Source organism: Ochotona curzoniae, unplaced genomic scaffold (assembly GCF_017591425.1).
Source record: "Ochotona curzoniae isolate NIBS_2020 unplaced genomic scaffold, NIBS_Ocur_1.0 scaffold_4683, whole genome shotgun sequence".
NCBI classification, from domain to species: domain Eukaryota; kingdom Metazoa; phylum Chordata; class Mammalia; order Lagomorpha; family Ochotonidae; genus Ochotona; species Ochotona curzoniae.
The window spans coordinates 12,203,535-12,230,471 of record NW_024467121.1 but is presented as its reverse complement, the minus strand read 5'-3'; the positions used below and the strand labels follow the sequence as shown (position 1 = coordinate 12,230,471).

At 38.7% G+C, this 26,937-nt stretch overlaps 1 protein-coding gene across 2 annotated transcripts; it reads left to right on the top strand.

Annotated features, from left to right (window-relative positions):
- The first annotated feature begins 5,021 nt into the window (after window positions 1-5,021).
- Window positions 5,022-25,071, top strand: LOC121148044 (prostaglandin-E(2) 9-reductase-like). 2 transcript variants are annotated; one of them, XM_040968019.1, is made up of 9 exons: window positions 5,022-5,157; window positions 7,447-7,614; window positions 14,625-14,741; window positions 15,570-15,647; window positions 16,022-16,144; window positions 17,833-17,942; window positions 18,316-18,481; window positions 22,791-22,866; window positions 24,797-25,071. In XM_040968019.1, exons 1-9 carry the CDS (start codon window positions 5,074-5,076, stop codon window positions 24,901-24,903), a joined length of 1,029 nt encoding a protein of 342 aa, XP_040823953.1. In that variant the 5' UTR covers window positions 5,022-5,073; the 3' UTR covers window positions 24,904-25,071. The 2 variants fall into 2 exon arrangements, with proteins under 2 accessions (XP_040823953.1, XP_040823954.1); XM_040968020.1 differs by having other exon boundaries at window positions 22,791-22,873; window positions 24,803-25,071.
- The last annotated feature ends 1,866 nt before the right edge of the window (window positions 25,072-26,937 follow it).

The following is a 26,937-nucleotide window of genomic DNA, read 5'->3' as shown; positions in this document are numbered from 1 at the left end:
TTGTGCGTTTAATCCATTTAGTCAATCAACATTTTTTAATGGGGGATTTTAGGCCAATTACACTCAAGATTATTATCAATAATAAAACTTATTCCTGCCATTTTCCCATAATATTATGGTTTATTGCTTTGGGCTTCCTTTGTACTTCTGTTAGATTTTCTGCTTTGACATATTTCAGCATGCTATCATTTTCTTTCAGGCTGTAACACCAACTGTATAGCTGGACCCAATGACCCAGACCCGGTGACCCAGGCCTTGCCAGACGCCCTGTTCCAGGGGCTCATGGGCCTAGCACCCATCATGTACACAGGCCCAAGGACTTGGACCAGGTGACCTGGGTCACACTTAACCCTAACCCCTAGAGTTCATGGACCCAACATTTACCATACAGGAAGGCCCAAGGGCATGGGACAGCTGCCCTGAACCCTATCAGACCCCCAAACCTGGGGCTTATGGACCCAGCACCCACCACACAGGCAGGCCCATTGATCCCGTCAAGGCACTGTGTCTAACTGGACCCCTGCTCCAGGGCTCACAGACCCAAGACCCACCGTGCAGGTGGGCATAAAGACCTGGGCCAGGTGACCAAGACTACAACAGACCTCCTAGTCCTAGAGGCTAATGGACTTTATACCCACTGCACAGCCAGGCTTGAGGACTCCAGCCAGGCAACCTGGGCATGCAAGATACCAGCTCCCAGGGTCACAGTCCCTGCCCCACTGCCCTTAGATTGGCATGACCAGTGGGTGCTTCAGCCTGGCTCAGTCCAGCCTGCCCCCAGTTTCAGCTACTGTTTGTTGGTGCTGCAGCAAAACTTGGCCTAGCCAGATCTCTGTCCCAGCCGCCGTGTGAACTGCTTGGTGAAGGCCAGGCCCTGTACCTCCTGCAAACCATTCTGGTCTTCAGTTCTGTCAGTGGATGTTACAAACTGGCCCAGTCTGGCTCACACTTCTGACCTGACCCAAATGGTATGCTACTGGTAGTGCAGCTTGGCCTGGATTGGACTGCTGCTTGTCTTGGTTCTTGCACTCAATTACAGTGACTCTGTCCTGAGAAAGGAGTTCCCTGAGCTCCTCTATCAGGCACCTCCCTGTTGCAGGCCTTGCTTACACTGGTGGATCCTTGGCCCAGGTGGATTTGTCCACCTCTTGTTCAAACAGGAGCAGTGTCTTTGTCCAATCAGTCCAAACTAAATCTGGTTCTTATTGTTGGGTGTTACCTGGTACACACCCAACACAGCCCTCATGTGGTTTAGTGGGAAAGGAGACCTAGCCCAGCCTGCTCTACACCCACTCCAGCTCTTACGAACACTAGTGGATGCTGAAGTTTAATCCAGTCTGGTGCTACTCTGACACCATTCCCACCTATGAATAGGGAGGCTGCAGCCATGTATAGTCTAGCCCACTACCTTCATTTCTGATCTCATTCTCACCAATGGCAATTGCAACCCAGGTAGGGTGTCCCCTTAGTGCCCCAACCAGACCTGCTCCCAGCCATAGATCTTATGGGTGCCAACAGAAATTGTTGTTCCACAAGGGTGAGCTAACATACTTCCCCACGGATTCTGACCCCACACCTAATTCACTCATGTACTGGTTAGTGTCATGAACCAGGCTCGCATTACCCATTTTCTGTTCCAACTCTCACTGGTGGATTCCATGACTAACCCTGCAAGTACAGCGGCTTTGTCCATGAAAGACCCTTGGAAGTTGTTCATCACTGGAAATAAACCCTCAGGTCCCTGCTTGCACCCACCTGTGCCATCCCCAATACCAAATGTAAGTCCACATCACCAAGTCCAGAGCTCACTGCAGGGCAGGGCAGGCCCGACCTCCATTCCTTCAGGATATCATGCTGCCTGGCTGTCTATACCTGTCGTTCCAAGAGGCTCCAAAGCTATGAAGGGCCAGAAGTCAGCTGAGCCTCCTCTTCTCCAGGGAGTCATAATGCACAGCTGTCCATACCTGTGCTGGTCAAATCTGAGTATCCGTATGATTTTATGATCACTATTTTGAAATCGTTTTCTGGCATTTTATCCCCATTTTTGTTATCATGACATAATATTGAAATGTTGCTGTACTTCTTTGTAGGAGCCATATTTTCTTCCGTGTTCATATTTTATATATTTCTACATTTAATGTTTGGCATTTGTAAAAACACATGCTTTCACTTCTGCTAAGAACTTGTAGTTTTGGAATGAGGCTCTGCGAATTGTTGATTGATTGCTGCTTTAGCTAATACCCAGAATTACATCCTGGGTGGAACCAAAAAGCTCAGGGAAGTGTTGTGGCCGTAATAGGGAGTCCACAGTGGCACCCAAGCCATGGGAGGTGTCTGTTATCCCTAGAGGAAAGGGAAATTGTTGAATTGGCTGGTATGATCACAGCCCCACCCCTTCTCCATTAAGAAACACTGACTGTGTTGGGACTCCCTATGGTGGATATATGACCTACACTTGCTGTTACAAAAGTGATGCAAATTGTATGTGCACTATTCTGTGTGAGCAATTGACCTTCTGTGACATGCCACCCCAGAAATTCAGGGAACTCTGAGCTTCTAATTGTGCACAGAGCCCATACCCCATTACATTATCGCAGAATTCTCACTATCATAGTGTGTGAGGCTCACATAGTCACGGGGAGCAGGGCTTCCAATCAGAGCTCCACAATCCTTTCTTTCCACATGGAGAGCCATGAAGTTAGCCAGCTGCCTGCATGCCTGATGGATTGGTCAGTGTTCTTTGCCTTGTAATATCCAGACTTCTTGACAGAGGAAGGTGATGGAAGCACTTCACTAGCCTGAGTGAGTGGAGGCCTTGAGATTCGGCCTCAGGCATTATATCACAGGCTTCACTCCTGCTTCACTTTCAATCAAACTCCCTGATTATTGGGGCTTGGAAAAAAATTATGAAACATGTGTTCTGCCATAAATGCAGAATACCTTGATGAAGTTCCAGGCAACAGGATTTAGGCCGCACCAGTCATGGCTGCTGTGGTCATTTGAGGAGTAAAACTGTAGATTGAAATCCTCTGCTTCTCTTTCTGTCTCTATGTATTTCTGATCCTAACATGTACAATGTAACTCTGAAACAAATTCTTTTCAACATTAGTGAGAATCTTTCCTAAGAGCTATTCATATTGCTGCTGGAATGGGAGTTGATCCAAGGTAGCCTTGGGTCCAGGGTTTAGAGAATGTTTCTGTTGCCTACCTCTGTCCAGAGTCAAGTCTATCTGCCTGGTTTAGGGCATATTTGCTCCCACGTTAAACTTCATGCTATGGAGTACCTATAAAACAACATATGACTTAGTTAAAATGCCACTTAGGAATAAAGGACACGTCTGCTTTGGACGTCCCTTGTTTCATTGCCCTACAAAGTTTATTTGAAGTCTAAAACCTGAAATGGAGATAAGAATCATATTGAACTGTGACCAACTGAGAGTTTTTTCTGATAACGTGGTGTTTTATAGGGTGGGTAACAGTAGTAACGACAATGAGGAAACAAGTGTGTCATAATCACTTGCATTCTGGCTGCGAACTCTCAACTTATTCTGTGTTTCTTTCTCTCTGCTTCTATACTGCTATTCTCTGCTTCAAAAATACCTTCTTGACATGAGCAACGAGATTGATTCTTAGGATCAACAGTGGTTAACATGAAGAACGCACTTTAGGATCTATCTTACCAAATGTTAATGATTTTTTGGAAAAAATTCCTGAACATAATATCTGCTTATTTATTTTTTTCAATTTTTAAATTTTTATTGGAAAGTCAAATTTTACAGAGCTATAGAGATACATAGAGGAATATCGTCCATCTACTGGTTGACTCCCCAAGTGGCTGGAACCACTAGAGCTGAGCCCATCCAAAGCCCAGAGCCAGGAATCAGAAGCTTCCTTTGGATTTCCCACATGCCTGCAGGGTCCCAATGCTTTAGGGCATTTTCTATAGGTTTACAAGCAGGAAGCTAGATGAGAACTGGAGCAACTGGGGCCCAAATAGTTCCCCACATGGGATCTGGGCATTTTCAAGGCAAGGATTTACCACTAGGTTACTGTGCCAGGCCCACAATTTTATTTCTCTTTCTTCCTAGGTACATTCTCTGTATTTTAGTTTTTAATTCGTCTCCTGCAGAGCAATATAGTGATACCTCATCAAAGCTTTTCCCGTGTATGGGAGGGGGATGTGACATGGAGACATCAGCAGCAGAATGCGAAGATACTGACCAGGGAATGTGTAGACCTTTCAGATGGAAATACATGCCACCCTAGCCAAAAAGCTCACCTCAAGTTCCTCTTGTAGGTTTGCTTTCTTTATGGTTTCCCTAATAATTTGAACCAAATAAGAAATGGAAGAAAAGGAACAGCTCGTTCTTTTAGGCTCTAAAGACAATACACCAAATTGTGCAGTGTGTTTTTGTCCACAAAAATATTCTGTTTCTCCAAGTGGTTCTAGCAGAAGTTGAGACATTCATGTATGAGTAGGTCAAAGACAGGATTAGGTCAAGAGCATTAGCAATGTGTGTATACTCTTCCTCTATGGATTCTGGAGTTTCTATGCTCTTTTCTCAGTATGTCACTGGCTTGCTTAACTCCTATGAAAGTAAGTTGTGTGATTACCTGTTGAAATTTGTATCTATTGGGATACAATAACTGCAGCCTTCTTGTGGAATCTCATCAGTTTTAATTTGAGGTCATTGTTTCAGACACTGCAAAATTAGAAGAGATCTCTTCATGATAAATAACAGCAAAAGATCAAGAGAATGAATGCCAGCTGTTGCTGTGGTTTAATGAAGCCAATATTTGTTTCTTCAATATTTTGTTAATTGTTTACAAAAAGAGACATTTGAAAGAAAAATAATAGATGCAATGGTTTCATTTTTGTTAGTGGTAAAAATCTCTTTCATATATAATAATGAATTGCTTCCAAGTTTTTTGCTTAAATGTTAAATATCGCTTTAAATTCACTCCTCCCCTCCGTTGCAGACTTTGGACAGGCAGCAGTGTGTTCACTTCCTGTTATTTCTTGGACAGCAGCAGAAAGAAGCAGAGTGTGCTTCTCCAGTGAAGCTGAAAGCAATGGATCCCAAACATCACAGTGTGGCATTAAATGATGGTCACTTCATTCCTGCGCTGGGACTTGGAACCTATGCACCTGACAATGTAGGTAATCTGAGTTACTTATGCTTTAGGGAACACAACAAACTGAAACTATGCTAAATGAAAGGTGACTTAGATTTGACGAAACCCAGTTCCTATGCAGCTCTTCAGGTTTTACTTTTTCTTCAGTTCTCCAGATTAGAGCAACTTCATGCAGAAAATTTACCTTAGGCACAATGTTTCTCTGCATAACAGTCAGAGCCTGGAGTTCCTCCCGGGTGACCTCAGACTTGTGTTTTACTTGTTTCTGTTTCATTCTGCTCACTTTGGTGAAGGAAAGAAAATAAATGTTCAGCAGAACTCTCAGCTTGTTTACCTAGTAGATGAATGAAGATAGAATGATTTCTCTTGTAATGTTTTTTTTAGGGTACAGTGCAAGAAAATTTTTTTCTCTCGATTTGTAGAAAGCAAAAAATGAGAAAAGAGACTAGTGCTGTTCTATACATGAGTTAATCAAGTACCATAAAATAACTCCTGGAGCTTGGCAAAGCAGATTTTTATCTTACTACTCTTAAGTCTGAGCCACTTGCCTGAATTCAAATACAATGTGGTATTAGGGGGAAAATAGGAAACTAATAAGAGCAATACTCTGATACTTTTTAACAACTTTGTAAAGAAGCATAGGACTCCAAGCTATATGGTGTATAGTGCTATTCATGAAACTGAGCACAAGGAGGGAATTACACACAGAGACGTTATCCCAGGATTATGTTATTTTGCAACATGGCACTGTTTACTTCAAATTTGCACTTGTAGCTTATTCTTGTGTACAACTCAAGGAAACCAATGAAGGTTGTTCTAAGGAAGCACATGAAGATGTCAGTAGTTTTTAGAGTGAGTTGACATAAGGAGACCAGGTTAGGTCAGCAGATAAAGTTTTGGCACTTGTAAATGTCTGAGAGTTATCACATCTAGGAAAAGTAGATTTCTGCCAGGGAGGGCAGGAGGATTTAGTTTGTGTTTAATTTTTAATGTATTGAATTATGTTAGCATCTCAAATTCTTCAAGCCAATGGAAAACAGCTTTATTCACATCATTGATCTTTAACTTGTAATTACAAATATCTATATCAATTTTGGAATGCTAACAATTTTAAACCTTACTTTATTTTTATGTTATCTAAAAATAGTAATTCTTCTTTCAAGGGATGGCATACAATTCCTTGCAAATTGATTTAGTTTTTCACATGAAAGTCAATAGCCCTTGACTATATAATTTTGAAGATCTACTTTTTTATCTAAAAGGTAGAATTGCATCAAGAGTGGCAGAGACAGAAAGTCATAGAAAGCTTCTATTAATTCACTCCCTAAATGCCTTCACTTCAGGCCTGTGCCAAGTTGAAGCCAGGAACTAAGAGCTTACCCTGGGTCTTCTACTTAGATGTAGGAACTCAAATACCTGGTGCATCTTCTACTTTTCCCAGCTTACGAGTAGCGGGAAAATGGATGAGAAGTGGAATAGCTTGGATTGGTGCTTACACCCATATGGGATCCTGGTGTCTGAGGTGGCAGCTTGAGCTCATATGGCACAGCACAGTCCCTTGAGTATACAATCTTTGTTGCTAGCAGCTATTTAGGTTGGAGCACAGCAGGGAAGGCAGAATCACTGTAGAACAGAATTAAAATCCTGCTGCCTATCAACTGTTTTCCTATTTTCAACCTTGCTCTGATTGTCACCAGGAAACATGTGTTAGTCCTCATTCTTAACTTAATTGTATTTAGACAGCAGCTATACTGCTTTTGCAAACAGTGGATTGTATGCTTCTCTTCTTTACAGCGAAAGCTAATGGTATCTATGGGACACAACCCCTTCCTTAAAGTGTCTAGGAGTTTTTCAACATACAGTTTATTTACAGATAATTTGAAAAGGGTATAAAATTCATATCCACAGAATTTGTTGTGTTCTGATCATTTCACTGGAAGAAGATGCACAGAAGCTTGAACCAAGTTTTCCACATTATATTCTATTTAACTCTTTCCTGTTTTCATTTTTTTGTGAATTCCCTAGTATTAGTAAAAAAAAAACATTGTATTAAATTTACTGCATTCTTTGTACCCTTTCATCATATCAATAAAGCAAGCATAGTTCCTCAGGAATTTTGCTTCCAGTGGCTAATAAGGATTACATTTGTGACGAGTTTCCTGAGCTGTCTATTTCTTGGTGTAAGTTGTGATATACCAAATTGCAAACTTCTTCTCATACATGAGGAAAACATCGGTTGTTGTAAAGATCACTGATGATGCCTGAGCTAGATACACGTATCCACAGATAACAATTTTATTACTTCTCAAGGTTCCTAAGAGTGAGGCTGGGGAGGCCACCAAAATAGCCTTAGATGTTGGTTTTCGCCACATAGATTCTTCTCATGCCTACCAAAATGAAGAGGAAGTCGGTAAGGCCATCCGCAGCAAGATTGCAGATGGCACCGTGAAGAGAGAAGACATATTCTACACCTCCAAGGTATTCTATATTTGAGGTATAAGGGTTCTAATTATTGAGATGTGATTTGTGGGAATTATAATTATCTATTCTGGGTTTTAATGTCTGAGGGGTTGCTTTTATTTCTGCATTTAAATGGCGCATTTTTTAAAGTTTTGTTTAAATTAAAACCATATTTATTTTCTTTCTTGCTTGCTTTCTTTTTTTCTTTCTTTCTTTCTTTCTGTCTTTCATTTAATGACACAATTGCATAGGCTCTGGGATTTGCCTTTACTCCCTCCCCAAATCCCCTGACCACCACTGGTTTTCCCCATATTATTACAATATTATTGTCCTACATAAGCAGTCCATCTTTCTGCTATGTAAGTGTATCCTGACACTGCATTTATGGGCACTGTGATAGGGTCCAGCTTCCTATTGTCAAGATAGATGTAAAAACTTCATTGGGAGTTCATTTTGGATTTGGAAGGAGAGATGCATACTGCATTATATCCTCACATCTAGTTATGACAGTCTATATTACACAGTTATTATAAATTCACTTAAATGTATAGTCTTAAAAGAAAATCAACAACCGGAATTAATTTTAAAAATTTTCATCACCATGAAGTTAAATACTGAGTTACTAATGTGTAGCTGAAAAAATGAGAAAATAAATGAAAAAACTTCTTGGAGAAAATAATACTACTATATGATTCATAAGCCAAAGAATAATTTAATAAAAGGAAAGAATCTATTTTGAAGAAATAAAAATAAAATGTTAAAGCCCATGAGTTGAAGCAAAAACAACATTAAAAGTTCTATTATTCTTATATTTTGCATAATGGTTGCTTTATAACCGAGAGCACATAAGAGATTTGTCTTTTTGAGTCTGATTTATTTTGTTGAATATGATGTTCTCTAGCAGGGATCAATTGGTTGCAAATGGTAGGATTTCATTTTTTTTAATGGCTGAGTAGTTTTCGATGAAGTAGATGTATCATAATTTCGTTATCCACTGCTCTTTGGATAGGCATCTGGATTGCTTCCATGTCTTTTCTATTCTAGATTGTGCTGTTATAAATATAGGGTTACAGATACTTTTCTCATATGCATAGCTCATTTCCCAAGAGGGGACTAATATCCAGGAATTACAAAGAGCTTCAGAAACTGAGTGATAGAAGACAAATAACCTTGTGAAGAAATGGGCAAAGAACATGAACAATCATTTCTCAAAAGAACAAATCCAAATTTGTCTGGCTAACAGACATATAAAAAAATGTTCAATATCTCTAGCTGTCAGGGAAATGCAAATAAAAATCACATTGAAGTTCCACCTAATCTCAGTGAGATTGGCCTACATTCAGAACTCTACTAACAGCATCTGCTGGCATGGATGTGGGAAGAAAGGTGAGCCCCTTCACTTTGGTGGGAATATAGGATAGTACCACACTGAGGAAGTCAGTTTGGAGAGTGCTGTAACAATTGAAAGTATGCCTGCTGTGTGACCCCATTTCCCCACTTCTGGGAATATATTTAAATTGCACATTTTATTTATATTTCATATTGATTTTTATTTTATATCTAATTCTTAAACATGTTGTGGTGTTCAGTTGTAGATATATGCACGCACATATATAATATTTTTGTAAACAAGATATAAATATCACAAAATGTGAGATTCTTGAATAATAATGTAATGAAGAGATAAAGTTATATTGTCATATAAATATTATAATTTAGTGAAGACAATCTATGTTCTACATAATAGGATAGCCACAGAAGTAAGTGTCCTATTTTTATGTATTTATTTTGCACATACATAGAACACACGTTTTTGCAGATGAATAAGATTCCATTATGTATTTTTTAAAAGATTTATTCATTTATATTAGAAATGGAGATATACAGAGAGGAGGAGAGACAGAGAGGAAGATTTTCCATCTGGTGATTCACTCCCCAAGTGAGCGCAACAGCCGATGCTAGGCCGGTCCGAAGCAAGGATTCAGGAACTTCTTTTCTTCCAGGTGTCCTACACGGGTACAGGGTCCCAAGGGTTTGAGCCATCCTCGGCTGCTTTCCCAGGCCAAAAGCAGGGAGCTGGATGGGAAGTGGAGCTGCTGAGATTAGAACCAGTGCCCATATGGGATCCTGGTGCGTTCAATGCTAGGACTTTAGCCACTAGGCCACGCCGCCGGGCCCTAGAAGAAGTGTCATAATTGAGTTTTTTATTTACATTCGCCTGATACCTGGTGAACCTGCATATTATTTTGGCAAATGATTTTACTCACTTTTTCTTTTTTGTATAAAAAGTATTTTTATTAGTTTTTACTTGAAACTTAGAATTATATATATATAGAGAGAGACGGCGATCTTCGTTCCTCAGGTTCACTCCTTATATGTCAAAAGGATAAGAGCTGGGCCAGTCCAAACCATGAGCGAGTAGTTCCCACATCGCATTGCACATACTTGCAGCTGCCAAGGCCTTTGCCTGCTTTCCAGGCCATAAGTAGGGAGCTGAAGAGTAGAGCAGTTAAGACTAGAAATGGCCCCCATTGGGCATGCTGGCATTTCACACGGAAGATTAACCTGTATGCCACCGTATCAGCTCCTGTGTATTTTTTAAACAGAACTTTTTGTTGTCATTGAGTGTATTCATCCTCTTATATATCTTGGATATTGATGTTTTGTTTGATGGATATCTTGCAAATATTATCCGCTATTCTTTTGCTTTTACCTTCATTTTGTAATTCATCACTTCTCTGTGCAGAACTCGTTAGCTTAGTAAAACACTATTTGTCTTTTTAAATTTTTTATCCTTGTGTATTTGAAGTATCTCCTTAATACTAATGGCCTATAATATTTCCTCCAAGTCTGACAATTTCAGGTCTAAAATGTAGATTCTTGGTTCACTTACTTGAAATGTGTGATACTCCTCTAAGATTCATTTCGATCCAGAATGGGCTAGCCCAAACCAGGATTCAGAACTTTTATTTAGGTTTCCCTAAGTAATGTTATTTACAGGGGTTTAAGCACTTGGGCCAAGGTCATGTGTCTTCATATGCATCTTAACAGGGAGCTAAATCTGATACAGAAGCTAAATCTTGAATGAGCCATTTAATATAGCATGCTAGCATTACACCAAGCTCAAAGTGTTGTCCCACAATGCCTGCCTATGCTTATTAATCTGAAGATTATTTTTCTAGTTCTTTTGGCTGCTGGATGTTACAGATATTTTGGTAGGGTGCTTCCTATCCATGAATGTACAATGCTTTTCAATTCTTTTCTGTGTCTTCTCTGTTTGTCATTTTTAGTGTTCTGCTGTTTTTATTATAAAGATCCTCCACATATTTTTGCTAAGCTTTCCCAAAGTAATTTTTTTGTTTTCTTGTTTAGTGATTGAACAAATAAAACATGTGAAATAAACACAATGGAACATTATTCAATCATGAGAAGAACATGTAAATATTTGCAACAGTATGGAAAGAACTAGAGATAATTACATTAAATGAAATGTGTTAGAATGTATACACATCAGTATTAGAATTTACAATGGAGGATTAAATGTAATTGAAGCATTTCATTTTCTATGTAGACTTAAATATTACTTCATTGAATCATACCATGTAAGACAAAATTTATCCTTCATTATTCATATTATGAATATCACCATGAATCCTTCATGTTGTGTAATATATCTCCATTTTTTTTAATTAAGGGTCTTGGGGGTATTCTGTCCAGCAAACCCTGAGACCACCGAGCGGGGAGGTGACAGTGCTCTTCTGCAGCAGAAACCCTGGAGACAAACTGGTGGTGAAAGTTGTCCATTTATCAGAAGGAACTCACGAGCTTGTTGGGGGCTAAAGCCTAGCCCAACCCAGCCAGCACCCAGTCCCAGCCATAACGTGTACTGGTGTGTGTTGCGACCAGACCCGGCATGACCCACACTTGGTTCTGGTGCTTGGATTTTCCAGTGGGTGATGTGAAATGGCCCTGCCTGGTTCGCCCCCAACCTATGCCAAATGTATGCCGCTGGGTACCATTCCTGGCCTGGTCTGGGCTTTCCCTATCGTGGTTCTTGTATTCACTTGCATGCACTGTGTCCCGAAGGAGAAGTTTCCCAGTCTCCTCAATTAGAACCATTCCCAGTGCAAGATCTTGTGCACACGGGTGGGTCCATGGGCCAGCCCTATACAGTCCAACTCCTGATCTAGCAGGAACAATGGCCTTATCTGACCAGCCTTCAGTGCATTCCAGTTATTATTGTTGGGTATTGCAGCTCAGTCTAGCTGGACATAGCTCATACCTGGCTCATCAGGGACAAAAACCTAGCCTAGACCGTCCTACCCCTACCCTGGTCTTCATGAGCACCAGTGGGTGCTGGACTCTAGCCCAGTCTGGGAACCCAGCCCCAGCCTACACTGTGACAAGTTATGCTGCAGCCTTCTCTAGACAAAAACACAGCTCCCATTTCAGCCCCGTGCTTATCAGTGGGAACCAAAACCCAGCTAGGGCATAACCTTAGCTCCCCAACTAGATGTATTCCCAGTTATAACTCTTGCATTTGGCCGTGGTTGCTCCAACTCAGCTTGGTCCGATCCCTTGCCTCTCATAACCTTTGCATTTGGATGCAGTAGCCTGTCTTGACCCAGCATACACAAGTCCCACCACTCGCTGGAGGGTGCTGGAATCTGACCCTGCTCCATCTGCTCCTCTACTAGTCTCATGCAATCTGGTTTGTGTGACAGCCCCAACTTCTTGAGCTGGATTTGGAGGTGGGCTGGGGCAGGCCAGGCTAGAACACCCACTGGTGAAAGCAAAGGTGGGCCAGGCCATGACAAAACGAGACACAGCACCCAACTAGCACATGCAAGACCCGGGAGGGAAGGGATAAAGCTGGTAGAGGAAGTGTGGAGGGCTCCCCTACTAGAATACCACTTCTACTGGATAGCCTGAGTTGCAGTGTGGGAAGACCAGTCCAGGCAGAGCTACAACACCTGTGGGCCTAATGTGAGCTAGTTCAGGGAAAAGCCAGGCTGGATTGATGGCTCCTACTGGTACAAGCATAGATCAGAGTGGGTGAGGGTTGGTCGGGCTTTGCCACAACATCAGCTGGCATATCTGGCATCGGGGGCTAATTCCGTCAAGCTATACTGCAGAACCACCTGGAAAGCACATGATCTGGGCATGGGCTCAGGAGGGAAACAGTGGGTACCTCCCTCTTGAGTTACCACTCCCACAGGCGAGCATGGACTGGGCAAACGTGGCTAGACAGAACGGCACCCACCAGCAGGTGTGTGGACTGGAGAGTGGGGCTGGTTGGGTTGAACTAGGCTTCAATGCCCATTGACATGTACGAATGCTGAATGGGATGTGGGACAGACTAGACCAGTCTGCTGCACATACTGGAAAGCACGGGAACCAGGGCAGGGGCAGGCCTAGTTGGTGTTTTGGGGGGTTGCCCCGACTAGGCTACAGCTCCCACTGGTTTATGTGAGGGCCGAGTGTGTGGTGGGCAGAATCAGGCTGAATTGCAACACCCATCAGTTCTTGTAGAAGATGGGGCTGGAAACAGAACTGACCCAGACATTGCAATCACCAACATAAGCATAAGCTGATTGGGGCAATGGGCTGTTCTGGACCCTGTACTGGTATGCACACACAGGAATCAGGCCTGGGATCACCTCAGACAAGGTTTCTTTGTGAATCCCTCCAACTGAACTGCTGATCTTAGAACCCCAACCGTAAGAGAAGTGCAGGTTCCATGGTCTGACAATGGAGTGCAAGTGTCAAAGTGGAGCCTCTTCAGAGGCTCAGATGGAACCATAGACAGAAAATCCAAGTGCACATGGAGGATATGGCAGTCTAATGGAACCTGCAGAGGATACCTGGAACCACAACAGGACGGAGGACAAAACACATTGATATCTACCCCAGCCATGTGTTGGCAGTGAAAATCTGGGCAGACAGAGTAAGGTACATTGTGTCAGCCAGTGGATTCTGGAAAGATTTAACCATGTTTAGAATGGCGAGGCTGGCAGCAATTCAGAACTATTGGATTATCAAAACCACTTGAGGAGGACCCTCAGAGCATGTCCCATGTCGAGGTGCTGGGATGGGTGGGAGGCTGAGTGGGCTTTTCCCTTTATTCCCCCCCTTACCTCAGATCCAGAAAAAAAAGTAATGAGGAAGCTATGATCTTACCCACTTTCCTGTATCCCTTGACCCTTTGTGTCCTAATCAACTATGTAAAGATTATTTTTTCAAAAAAAGTCACAAGCTTATATAGAAGAAGGGGGCAGACAGAAGAGCAGTCTCAGCAGTATTTCCAGCCATTTGGAAAAATTTGTGACACTCTCCACTTTTTCAAAGTTTGAGTAAAATGTAGTATGTTGAAGATCCTTGCTAGTTATGCTTTTTGTGGTTTTAGACACTATGTGTTTATATGTGCATAACTTTCTATATGTAGGGTACTTCTCTACTGTTATTTCTTTGACAAGGTTTTCTTAGCCATTTTTCTGTACCATTCCTTTGGGGATTCCAGAAACATATTCCAGAGATCCAGGACATTGTTTCAATGTGTAATTTTATATTTTTCTTTTTTATTTAATGTAGGTATTTGAAAAAATCTCTCATTGAGACAATTGTTCCTTTTTATGCCTTCTGTGTCTTTGCTAGTGTCTCCCATTGTGTTTTATTTGCTTTTTCATTTATAATGTTTCTGTTTGTTTCTTTTGTAATATCATTGGCTCTTTACTTTGTAAAACATGACAAATATAATAAAAACAACTGCCACTACTGCTAATTGATGGCATATTTCTCTTCTGTGTAATATCCACCAAGGATTATTCTGTTTACTAGCAATATCCAATCAAATGTTGGAGGTGCTGATGAAGTGTCAAAGTGCAGAAAATCCCAAAAATGAAGAGGTCAATTTGTTTCTGCGTTTAGTAATGCTTAAGTAGTAAACTAATTCTCAATATTAGGTTAAAAAAAAAGCAACTTGGCTAATGTATTCATTGAGCATCTTTTCCTATGTTTAACCCCTATAGCTTTGGTGCACTTTCTTTCGACCAGAGCTGGTCCGAAAAGGCTTGGAACAGTCACTGAAAAAACTTCAACTGGATTATGTTGATCTGTACCTTATGCATTACCCAGCAGCTATGAAGGTAGGCAGCAAGTCTCATCAAATTTATTGCATGTTAGCTACCTGTACAACCATCATTTTAATGAATGACATATTTGCAGAAGTTTAATATGTAATGTATAGTTACCACTCAAATTGTCTTCAGCAATATCATTAGTTGGATTATGTAAAAGGAGAACCCAATTCATCAGTAATGCACACATTTTGTGTAACTTTAAAAAATACTTTTGTACTCTCAGTTTTTACACTGCACTACCCCTGGTTTAAAGATTTTCTCATAGCCTTTCAACAATGATTAATTTGACTCAGGCACAAGTCAAAACTATGGCAATTACCATTGGATAGCTGTTCTACATCTTCTAGTGTTGCTGTTGCTATGGAACAGAGTATTGATCTGTGATTTTTGATCCAAGTGCTTGCTGTTTAATGTATGTATTATTGGGGAGGTAAGACTCATTGACTCTTTAGCCTGGGTGAAACTTACAAGCCATTATTGGTGCAGTTAAAGGTCATGTAGTTTTTGATTATCATAGTGAAAGAAAGATGTATTTTCTCTAAGCAAATTGATAGAGCAGAAAAAATAACAACAATCCTCTATCGCCTAGAGAATTTTGATATTATTCTCATTAACACACAGTGTAGATACAAAAAGAGAGCAAACTTGCTGCATAATAACATTCTTAGCCATGCCATAGACAAGCACACTGAAAATATACATGTCTGTGGAATGTCGCCCTGCGTATTTGACTGAAGTCTACTGTTCCCAACCTAAATGTATCTGGGTGTTTATTTCATGGTGTGGATGTGCGAATTTGGCAATATTGTGAATACATGTTTATCTCTGTTTTAGCCTGGGGAGGAGCTATTCCCAAAAGATGAACAAGGAAAAGTTATACATGACACAGTGGATATCTGTGCCACTTGGGAGGTGAGTATTGGGAACATCAAATGCAAAGACAGCAGAATGGAGTCACAGGGTCCCAATTAAAGTGACAGATCGAGCATTCTTGAGTGCAGGATCATGTCATTGTTAAGAGTTAGTGTATTCAGGTGGGAAGGTGTAAGTCTGAACTGGGATGGCACAGACAGAATTGGAGAATTAGAGGCAAGCAAGGTTATTTCAGATTTCTTTTCATGTAAAACAGTTTCTCTGATTGTCTGTATAGGACACAAGGACTTGTTCTCTTCTCTCATCTTCTCCTCTGTTCATAATCTCTTGACAGTGTTCTTTTCGATGCTGCTGTTGTGTCATTATGATATTTTTGCCATTTAGGAAACATTCTTCATAACCTTTCTTCTCAGGAATTGGAAAAGTGCAAAGATGCAGGATTGGTTAAGTCCATTGGGGTATCCAACTTCAACCACAAGCAGCTGGAAATGATTCTGAACAAGCCAGGACTCAAGTATAAGCCTGTGTGCAACCAGGTCTGGACACTCAGCCTCCTTCTTCTTTTTATTTTTTATTTTCAAACCCTTCTTTTTATACCAGTGGCAGGAATCCATTTGCCCTTCACTGCTATTCCACATATAGTTCAGAATGAATGTTTTATGGGCAGAGCCTTAGTCTGGTTAGACAACAAGTAGTGCCATAAGTTACCTCTTGGCTTGGTAATGTCTTAGTGAAAAGGTTGGGAGACATATGTGCTGAAATAAGTGGGAAGTAAATATGAGCAAGAAGGGAACTTGTCAGTAAACAATCCTCAATGAGAAGATAGATTTGTTCCAGACCATTGTGGAGTACCTAGACGGATGCCTAGAACACTGACTGCTGAAGGTGATGCAGAAGGCACCATCCATGGCAAAGGTGGCTTTAGAAACATCTGATGGGCAGTAAACAAAGACAGTCCAAAATGGTATCCTAAGAGAAATCAGAATGATAGGTTGTCCCACACTTAGCAATTTATTTTTGGTCACTTTATTAAGCTAGTAAGAACCACATCTTCCTTTAGCAAATATCTATTTCACGCACTGTAATTGTTGATAATATCAGTTGATAACATGCAACAGATAATGCTACATAAATGAGCATCCATGGGTGATGTTTTATCTTCAATGATTTTTACTCTGGGGTTTGCTAAGTTATTTGCATTTCAGCTGAGCTTTTTGTTTTATTTGCTCTACATTTGCTCATTAAGTTATCATGAATTATAATTGTTCCTGTGAGACAGCATCAGTTTTAATAACTCTCTAATTATTAATGCTGTAGTAATAACCATCATAAGGTGTAAATCTTTGTCATCTCTGTCACCCTTTTTCCCTTTTTTTTTTTTTTACATATTTGTAACTATATACCTATGGGTTTTTATTCACTGTTCAGGTGAGAATTTTTTTTTTCCTCATTATTTGTTAGATGCTGAAATGTAGTCAAAGTGGTAAGAATTCTATTGTAATGACTTTTTTTTTTCATCAGTTCCCATAAGTTTTAAAACAATAATTGTTTTTTGGCACCATTGAAGTCCAAATTGCAAAATATGACTTCTTTTTCCCCCATGTGGTGTTTGTCATTTACTTAACACAAAAGCATTCTTATCGTACAACCAAGATCTAGTCACAGATCTGCTTTTCTTAGGAATGTCTTGTTTTTACATTTCTAGGAAACAAACTCTTAGAATTATTACTTAAAAACATCCTTATTGCAGGGCTGTCAGTGAGGCACAACATGGTGAGATAGGCTTGTGAAGCCTGCAGCCCACATGGAGGACAAGTTCATGTTCTCACTGTCCATTTGCAACCTAGCTATGTGGAAACACATCTAACACAGTACAAGTTATTGCGAGTGCTTGGGCCCCTGCCATCAACTGGGGAACCTAGGTAGAGTTTGGGGCACCACATTAGGCCTGGGTCAGACCCGGCTGTGGTGGTCATTTGTGAAAGTGAACCAGTAACTAGAGGCTCTCTTTCCTCTTCCTCACTCTCTCCCTCTTTCTCTATCTCTGTCTGTCTTTCAAATAAAATACAACCTTCAATGCAAAATTTAACAAAATCTTAGTTGGTCGTATTTTGTCTAATTTTGTGTTTCAATTCTAAATGCAGCTATTTTTATTTTCTGAGTTTCCATTTATTTTATTATTAGCTAGCATTAAATGTATTCTGATATTTGAAACTTTCTGCAGGTGGAATGTCATCCCTATCTCAACCAGAGCAAACTGCTGGATTTCTGCAAGTCCAAGGACATTGTTCTGGTGGCCTATGGAGCTCTGGGGTCAAGTCGAGATCCAAAATGGTAAAGAAAACAGAAAGGTTAAATCACTGCTTATGAAATACTATAGATCATAAACACTTAGGTTTATAGTTTTTCTTTTTTTATTATATTTTTGACAATCTTTACATAGTTAATTGGGGTAGGTTTATAGTTTTTCTTTTTTATTATATTTTTGACAATCTTTACATAGTTAATTGGGGTAGGTTTATAGTTTTTCTCAGATGACATAGAGAGGGGTTACTCTGCATTTGTAGCAACACATCAGATGATATGAACTGCTGGTTCAAGGACTACCTTTGATAAGCACTGATTTAGTGGGCTCCATGTGTGTTTTGGAAACCATTTATTAAGCTGCTCAGGCTCAGGAATTCAGCCTTTCTACCTTCCATTTAAGGGTGGACCAGAGTTTCCCAGTTCTCTTGGAAGATCCAGTGGTTTGTTCCTTGGCCAAAAAGCACAAACAAAGTCCAGCCCTGATTGTCCTTCGCTACCAGCTGCAACGTGGAGTTGTGGTCCTGGCCAAGAGCTTCATTGAGAGGGAGATCAAAGAGAACATTCAGGTAATGAGAAACTGAGACTGGAGGAATCAAGTATCCTACAGATTATCCTTACTATTCATTCTTTGTAAGATATCTTTGAGCCAAGTCTTCATTCATATATTCAAGTTTTGGTCCATTTTTGAGACATGATGAGTAGACATAATTATAATTGGACAGCAAACAGGGCATCAAAATTTGGCATTAAATGACAATTTGCTTGGTAGCATAATATAAATGATGTGTTTTATGAAATTAGTGCTTTAAAATCAATAATTTTTGTTTATAAATTATTACATATATTTGCAATGTCAAAATTTACATAGTTAAAATTTACAAGTCTGTATTTTCACTTAGTTTCCCTGTTTTTTACAGCACTTGCTCCAATATTGGCCCATTTAAATGAACTAACTGTGTATGTATTTTTTTTAAAGATTTATGCATTGTATTTGAATATCAAATTATGGAAAGAGAGAAGTAGAGAGATAGAGAGACAAAGAGAAAGATCTTCCATGCAGTGGTTCACTTACTACATGGCTGCAAAGGCAAGAACAGGACCAGTATGAAGCTTGGAGCCATAGTTCTTCCTATTCTCCCACATTGTGGACCAAGGAACTGGATTGGAAGTGAAGTAGCTAGGTGTTTATGTGAGATATGATGTCACAGGAGGAAAATCAGCTTGTTTTAGCACCTGCCATTGTACTGCATTTTCAGCCAAGTAGGTATTATTTAACCATTAACTGTTCTAATCATGAAACAAAATATTTTACTCACAAAGGATTATACAAAATTAATTTTTCATCTAATCATTATAAGGCTGAAAATTGCCTCTCACTCAGTCTCAACTTACCCCATTTGTGTTGTATCTTGAGCTCTCATGTGCTTGTTATCCACTCACTCATGTATTTATACATGAGAAACTCTCTTGTGGAGAATTGATTGAGCATGTGTGACAGGGCAAGGGGCTGAGTTCAACCCTACACTGAATGACCTTGAATAGGAGATGAGAGGAAAGTGGCCTTGGTCACAGCCCTGGTTCCCCGAATCCACATCCACCCCATCCCAAGTCCTCAGCTCAGAGACAAGGACAATCTGCTTACTCCACACAAAGGAGACAGGCCTAGCTACCTGTTCTGAGCAGCCTGGAGACCACAGTCTCTCAAGAGTGGTGGTCACTTGGTGAGAAAGAGAGGGGCTCTGGTGTGTCACGGACAACCTGAATGCAGCCACAAGGCACACTTTGGCTCCCAGTTTCATGAGGAAATGGTCAGTCTCATTCACTTGGGCCCCAGCACAGTACTTTTCATCCTGCATCCAAGTATTCCAGGCTTCACTTCATCACATTGCACAGTGCACCAGCCTTGATTTTATATAGGCAAGACTTTCTCAGAACTGGCAAGCGATTGCATTTGTAAAGTTCTGTTTACCTTTGAAGCAGCTAGGCCACACTGGAGTGGTAGAGTAATAAATAATGGAGCCAAAGTGCATGCAGATTACCCATGTGGAATATTGGGAAATATTTCTTTAATCAATGACCAATGGACTTTAACTTCATACTGATATGTATTTATTAAAACATGTTCTTGGAACCATTGTATGACACAGTGAATTAGGGTGCTATGGTCTCACTGATACCATGTATGTAAGCCATCTGACTTAGTTAATTCACTTTCAATCCAGTTCCCAGCCAGTGTGCTTAGGATAGTAATAAAGGCCAATTGTCCAATCCCTGGCCATTCTCATGGGAGACCTTATGAATTTGTTAGCTCTTGGTTCCAGTCTAGTCTAGCCCTGTCCATTGCAACAACTTAGCAAGTGAACCTGCAGAAGGAACAATGCTGTTACATTCTCTTCTCTTTCAGGAATTATGCTGCTCAAATAAATAAATATTTTAAGATATGTTTTCAACAATTTCATTCTCTTCATGGTATAGCTCCATGATTTAAAAAATCTTACTCTTATGTAGTTAAATCTTTATGATTGATGTATATCATTAACTTTCCTATAGGGAGAACATAATAATATTTCACCACAGTATGAAATGATTATCTTTGTTTTATAAATCTGTTTATTAAATGAATCATTATTTTTTAAATACTATGGGATAAAACATATGATAGTCTTCTGACATGAATTAATGCTTTTTAAAGGAATATCGAGGTTAAGTATATAGTTTCTTGTTACCATTCCTTCAATCTTCAAGTCATAAATTAATCTCTTTTCCATTTCTGTAATTTTGTTTAAAGGATGTTATCTAAATTCAACTATATAACATGAAATATTTGAAATTGAATGGACATATACTTATAAAATATTTCCCAATGACCTTTTGATAATTTGGGGGAATTATCAACATGTGAAATTTTAGTAAAATTTACAAATGTGAAAAAAAAGAATCTGGAACATTGGGGTGCTCATAGACCATATGGAAATTCAGCTTCTGATCTAAGAGGGTGAGAATGCACTCCATGAAAAAGCAAAAAATTATTGCTCTAGTGTCTAGAATGTGCAACCCTTATAAGTAACACAAAATGATTTCCAATTTGATAACTTCTGTCTGTCCCGGCAATGATACTTACAGACATTTGCCTATAAACCAGGAGATGAGAGATGTCTCTCTTTATGACTTCCCGATTTTCCCTGTCTCTTACTGTGTCACTCTAACACATCAAAGGGCCCTCCTCCTCCTCCAGGTAGTGTATGTACGTAAACTCCTCTCTTCAATGGTTTCTTTTCATTTTGTGGTGTTTTCATTGCATTGGAAAACAAAACTGTATTTCCCAACAAAACAGAAAGTTTTCTAACTCCTCATATTTGAAATATGTTGGCTATTTTTTATTGAACAAGCTGTTATATAAAACTTTAAGCAGTTGCTTGATATTAAAGTCCCACATTGTTTTTCAGATAACATTTTTTAAAAGATTGTATTTCTTTTTATTGCAAAGGAATACAGGAGGAGAGACAGAGAGGAAAAACTTATGTCCATTGATTTACTCCCCAGGCAGCTGCAATGCCCCGAGCTGAGCCAATCTGAAGCCAGGAATCAGGAGCTCTTCCAGGTCTCTCATACTGGTGCAGAGTCTCAAGGCTTTGGGCTGTCCTTAATTTCTTTCACAGGCCCCAAGCAGGGAGCTGGATGGGAAGTGAGGCCACAAGGGTCAGAACCGGTACCCAAATCCTGGTCCACTCAAGGGAAGGACTTTAGTTGCTAGGTCATCGTGCCAGTCCCCAGATAACTTTTAAAATATTTCTTTCTTTTTGAAATTGTCAACATTTTTCATTTCTTCTTTTCCATGTTCTTTTATTTATTGTTGGGATGCAAGCATCAAACTGTGTCAAGGAAGTTGACTAAATGAGCTTTCATAGTGGATGGCCCTATCCTCTTTTAATTAGGTGATTTCCAGTTAGTTTGTAAGCTTGCTTCTAAAGCTAATGTTGAATTTCTTCACACAATATTTGTTTTATTTATTAATTATTTTATGATTTGCGTATATGCAACATGTTATGTACTTCATCTTTGCATTTCTAAAGCATAGGATGTTTTCCTTTTTCTCTCTATTCCTCCATCCCTTTATCTTCGTGTCTTCCTTTGTTGTTGTAATAACTTTATGATAAAATACAGTCAAATAATCTCATAATTTATGACTTAGTGCTCAACTTCATGAAGTGTAAAACAAGTGAAAAGTTGTTTACTGTTCCACAGAAATACATACAAAGATAGCTGTAAGAAATACTGTAGATACAGTAATGAAACCTTAGGATGTTGATTTCTTGCATTTGCATTCAGTGTGGTATGTGTGTATTTGTTATGTTACATATTAGCTTCCACAAAACAGAGAAAATATATAATAATTTGATTTTTGGAGACTGACTACTTTCCTAAGCATTATGATCTTAGAGGTATTCATTTTGTGAGAAAAGGCAATAGTGATTCTTTCCTTAAGGCTGACTAGCATCCCATGATATATGTAAGCTGTGTTTTCTTTGCCCATACATTCATTGATTGATGAATATCTTGACTGATATTTTAGCCTAGCTATCGTTAATTCAACTGCTATAAAAATAAAGTACAAATATTCTTTCATTTGCTCATTTCACTGCATTGTATAAAAGCCAATGAGGTTGTTGTGTCTGCAGTGATTTGGTTCTATTTTCATATTTATAAGTACTTTCCATGTTAATTTCCATTATTGTAGCAGCAACTTACATTCCCATGAATAGTTTTTATTCATGAGTGATTTTTAATGTATTAAAATATTTGAAATATCTCAGGATTTTTCAGTTTGGCAAATACTCTACATAAGAATAATAAAATATTGTCCTTCTCTAACAGGTATTTGAATTTGAGTTGTCTTCAGAAGACATGAAAAGTCTAGATGGATTGAACAGGAATGTTCGATATTATCCTGCCGATTTGTAAGTAGTTTTACAAAGTGTGTTACCTGAATTTATGTTCTGAGGAGGAATATAAGATCTATATTAGCCTCTACTTCCATAGTGTCTGCAAAAAGGCACTATGGGAACCACCAAAGAAGACTGACTAAAAGTTGTAAATTAAAATTTACTTCCTCTTCTCCCAAAGCTTCCTAATTCTTACCTGACTGAAAAATTTTCCACAGTCTGATCCCAGGCGGAATTTTTTTTTTTAGTCATCTCCATGCTTGTTTATTTTACAGGCCATTAAGATAATTCACATTCCAGATTTTTGTAGATTTATAAGTAAACAATTAGTGTCAGTAACTAATGTACAGGTTGAATATACATTTGTATGAACAACTGATTTAGTTTTGGTAGCTGATCTGTACAAAATAGTCTTGGATTTAAAAGTACTTGAAAAAAATCAGCTTAGATTGTAAATCCTGTGAATTGTCTTCTGTTCCTTGTAGCAGATTTGTTTGACAATGTTCTTCCCTAAACTTATCCATGTAAGAAATTACAAATACATTTTAAAATTTCAATAATACTTTTGAAAAAAGATCTCAGAGATCTTTAAAGATTACTCATTCAAACATTTTAGGGGAAGGATGGATGAGTGATACCAAAATAAAATAAAATGTATGTGGTGGTGAATTTCCAAACATTAAAACATTACACTAATAACAAGATCAAAGGCCAAAATAATCCATTATTTTGGGTAATGTTGAGAGCAACACCCAATAATCCTGAAGTATGATAATATTAACTTGAAGTACAGCAAATTATATGAAAAACTATTAAAAATTCAAAATAAGCATAGCTCATCCATTTGCATAAATGTATATTCTCACCATATGAAGTTGTTCTTACAAGTTTGCAAATTAATTTTCAACATACTGAAATCTCCCTCTTTTTTTGTGTTTGTTAAGAACTCAAAACTTTTGTTCACCCTGAGAAAGGCTGACTTTACAACGTTATTGGAAATACAGTTTTCTGAAATATGGTAATCTCATTAGAGATGTTGAAGTCTTCAAAATAGATCATAAAACAGTAACAACAAAACAAAAAAACAGTGTAGAAGAGAATTTGCAGCCAACAAAAGATCCTTACTCCCCTTTTGTCCACTAAGTTTACAGGAGCTGGCAAAGACATTCACAAGCAAGGATTATTATAAGTCTACATATTCAAAATTGAAAGATGTGTTATAGTTATTCATGTTTGACTGTTACAGAGACAAATGAAAAGTACGTCAGGGAAATCAGGTAGACATGTAGTGATGAGGCATGAATAATTCCCACAATCATTCACTTTGCATAAATACACATTTTTTAAATATAATAATTAATTATTGTGTTTTCACTGTATATTTTCAGTAGTTAGGAAAATAGAGAAACATGTGCATTACACAGGAAACATCTTGACACTGAACTCTGTCTTATCAAATAAATCCATTTAGTATTTTATTGAATGATGAGCTAGGAGCAATCAAGAGCATTAATCAAACTGGTGTCAAACTGCTAGCAGTGACATATACATCCTAAATCCTTTTCTTTCAGTGTTAAACAGTATGCGTATGTTTCCTGTTCATAAACACACAGCTGCATTTCATTTATCATTGAGAACATATGTAAGCTAATCTTGAATATGGCTTTGTGTAATTGAAAGATACAATCATGTTAAAAGTATATGTTTGAATTCTTTATTCTGGATGTACAATATGATACGTTCAAGGTAAAGACTATAATGTGCAAATTTTGAGTGAGGTTATATATTTGTCATAAAGTAATGCTCTTTAATGTGAGATTTTAAGATGGAGAGTTAGCTTATTTATTTCAAATTTTTTGGATAGCTCCAAAAAATTCACTTTTTTTTTTTTTTTTGCTTTTAGAATGTAGTCATTGAGTTTAAACTATGCTCCTCTCATTTCAGCTTTATTGGACACCAAAATTATCCATTTTCTGATGAATATTAACCTGAAGACCTTTATTATAATTTCTACTACAAGTTCCTTCCTGTGGACCATGGTGTAGGGGACATGGCAGATGTTGGTGACTGGGCACCCTCTTCTGGTTAATGCTTTCCTTAGCAACTTGCCCTTGGCCAGATTTGTACCCATAGGACATAAATTCATGACTGTAAAGCTTTGTCATTGTGGAAAACTAAATGATCTTTTATTAAAAATTTTACCTACACTCTTATACTATTGTTTGCCTGCATTGTTTTATTCTGACTCTTTAGACCCTTAAACTGATTTGCCTTGAAGTTTGGAGATCGCTGTGGGAAATTGTAGTAGCGAGTCCAAAATACTTGCTGGGATACACCTGGGAATGCCTGTCAGTCTGCAGAGTTTGGAAAAGATTTTTCTGTATAAGCCCAAACATCCTGAGGATTTATATTGCAAGGGAATATCGCAAGATGACCAATAGTCCAGTGATGCCTCCTGGCAGCTTTTGATAAGGGCACCGATATTAGAGATTTGCTATATTTACAGCACATTAAGTTTTTTTAATAAAGATTTATTTATTCTATTGGAAAGTCAGATATACAGAGAGGAGGAGAGACAGAGAGGAAGCTCCACCTGATGATTCACTCCCCAAGTGAGTGCAACTGCCGGTACTGTGCTGATCCAAAGCCAGGAGCCAGGAACATCTTTCCAGGTCTCCCACGCAGGTGCAGGGTCCCAAGGCTTTGGCCATCCTCGACTGCTTCCCCAAGCCACAAGCAGGGAGCTGCATGGGAAGTGGAGCTGCTGGGATCAGAACTGGCACTCATATGGGATCCTGGCACGTTCAAGGTGAGGACTTTAACCATTATGCTATCGCGCTGGGCTCAGCACATTAAGTTTTAAAGTTGCAAGGGATTCAGCCAGGGAGAGTACCTTAGTAATCAGAACTGAGCGGGGTTGAGATTGAGAAACTGAATTCATCTATGCCTGAAAGTGTTGCCAGCAGTTCTTTGATATAAATATTAGTAGATAAAAATTATGATACCCAGCCATCAGGGAAATGCAAATTAAAACCGCAATGAAGTCTTACCTCACACATTAGAATGGCTGTCATCTAACAATCACAAAATAACAAATGTTGACAAGGATGTTAAGAGAAGAAAACCTTCCACATTACTGGTTAAAGTAAACTAGTACTTTACTAGAAAAAATGGAAAATATGGAGATTTCTCAGAAATTTGAAAATGGGTCTAACATATGACATAACCATTCCACTTCTGCGATTTTGCCAAAGGAAATCAAAAGAATATTTGAAATGATCCGTACTGCAGTGTTTATAGAGGCACAACACAAATAACTAATATATCAAATCACTCATATATTCAACAACTTATAAATGGATCAAGAAATTGTGCTAGGGGATAAGGGAACATGGAACTGTATCATAAAATGATAGCAATAATAATGAAATGTTAAAAAAAAGAAATTGTGCTGTATAATACATGGCAAAACACTAGTCAATCTTAAAAAAGAGAAAGAAATCCTTTGTTTTCTGCAACAAAATGGGTGCAACTGCAAACCATTATGCTTAGTGAAATAAACCAGTCCCCAAAAGACAAATATCTTATGTTCTCCCTAATTGGTGGAAAATAATATACAGAGCACAGCAATCAAAAGTAAATGAGTAAACTGAATACATTGAGAATTTATTACTGATTAGTTATTGGTTATATTCTTGAGTAATGCTTGTTTCCTACTCACTGCTTTTAGAAATCTTTATTTAGTGGAGGGTTAAGCTTGTGATTATAAAGTAAATTGAAAAAAATGTTATTACCAAAGTAAAAGAAAAATGAAAACAGAAGGAGGAATAATTGGAAGGAGAGATGAATATAAATACCTCTATGCTCTTAAAGCATATACATGAAATGCATGACATTTCTTCATTTTACATACATACATGCTTAAAAAAGAGAAAAAGGGAACTAAGTATGTTGTCAATAAGAGAGTCCTGTAAATCAACTCCATAATTTTCAGTCACTCACCTTCAGTCTCTCTACAATTTATAGCCCTGTATTTAAATTAAGTAAATATTTTTTAAACTAAAAACACACACAAATAT

Bases quoted from the DNA above. Each gene is read 5' to 3' on its own strand.
- LOC121148044 (XM_040968019.1), top strand. From the start codon at position 5,074: ATGGATCCCAAACATCACAGTGTGGCATTAAATGATGGTCACTTCATT. The intron at 14,742-15,569 runs GTAGGCAGCAAG...TCTCTGTTTTAG, and splicing joins ATTACCCAGCAGCTATGAAG to CCTGGGGAGGAGCTATTCCC. The intron at 18,482-22,790 runs GTAATGAGAAAC...CTTCTCTAACAG, and splicing joins AGATCAAAGAGAACATTCAG to GTATTTGAATTTGAGTTGTC.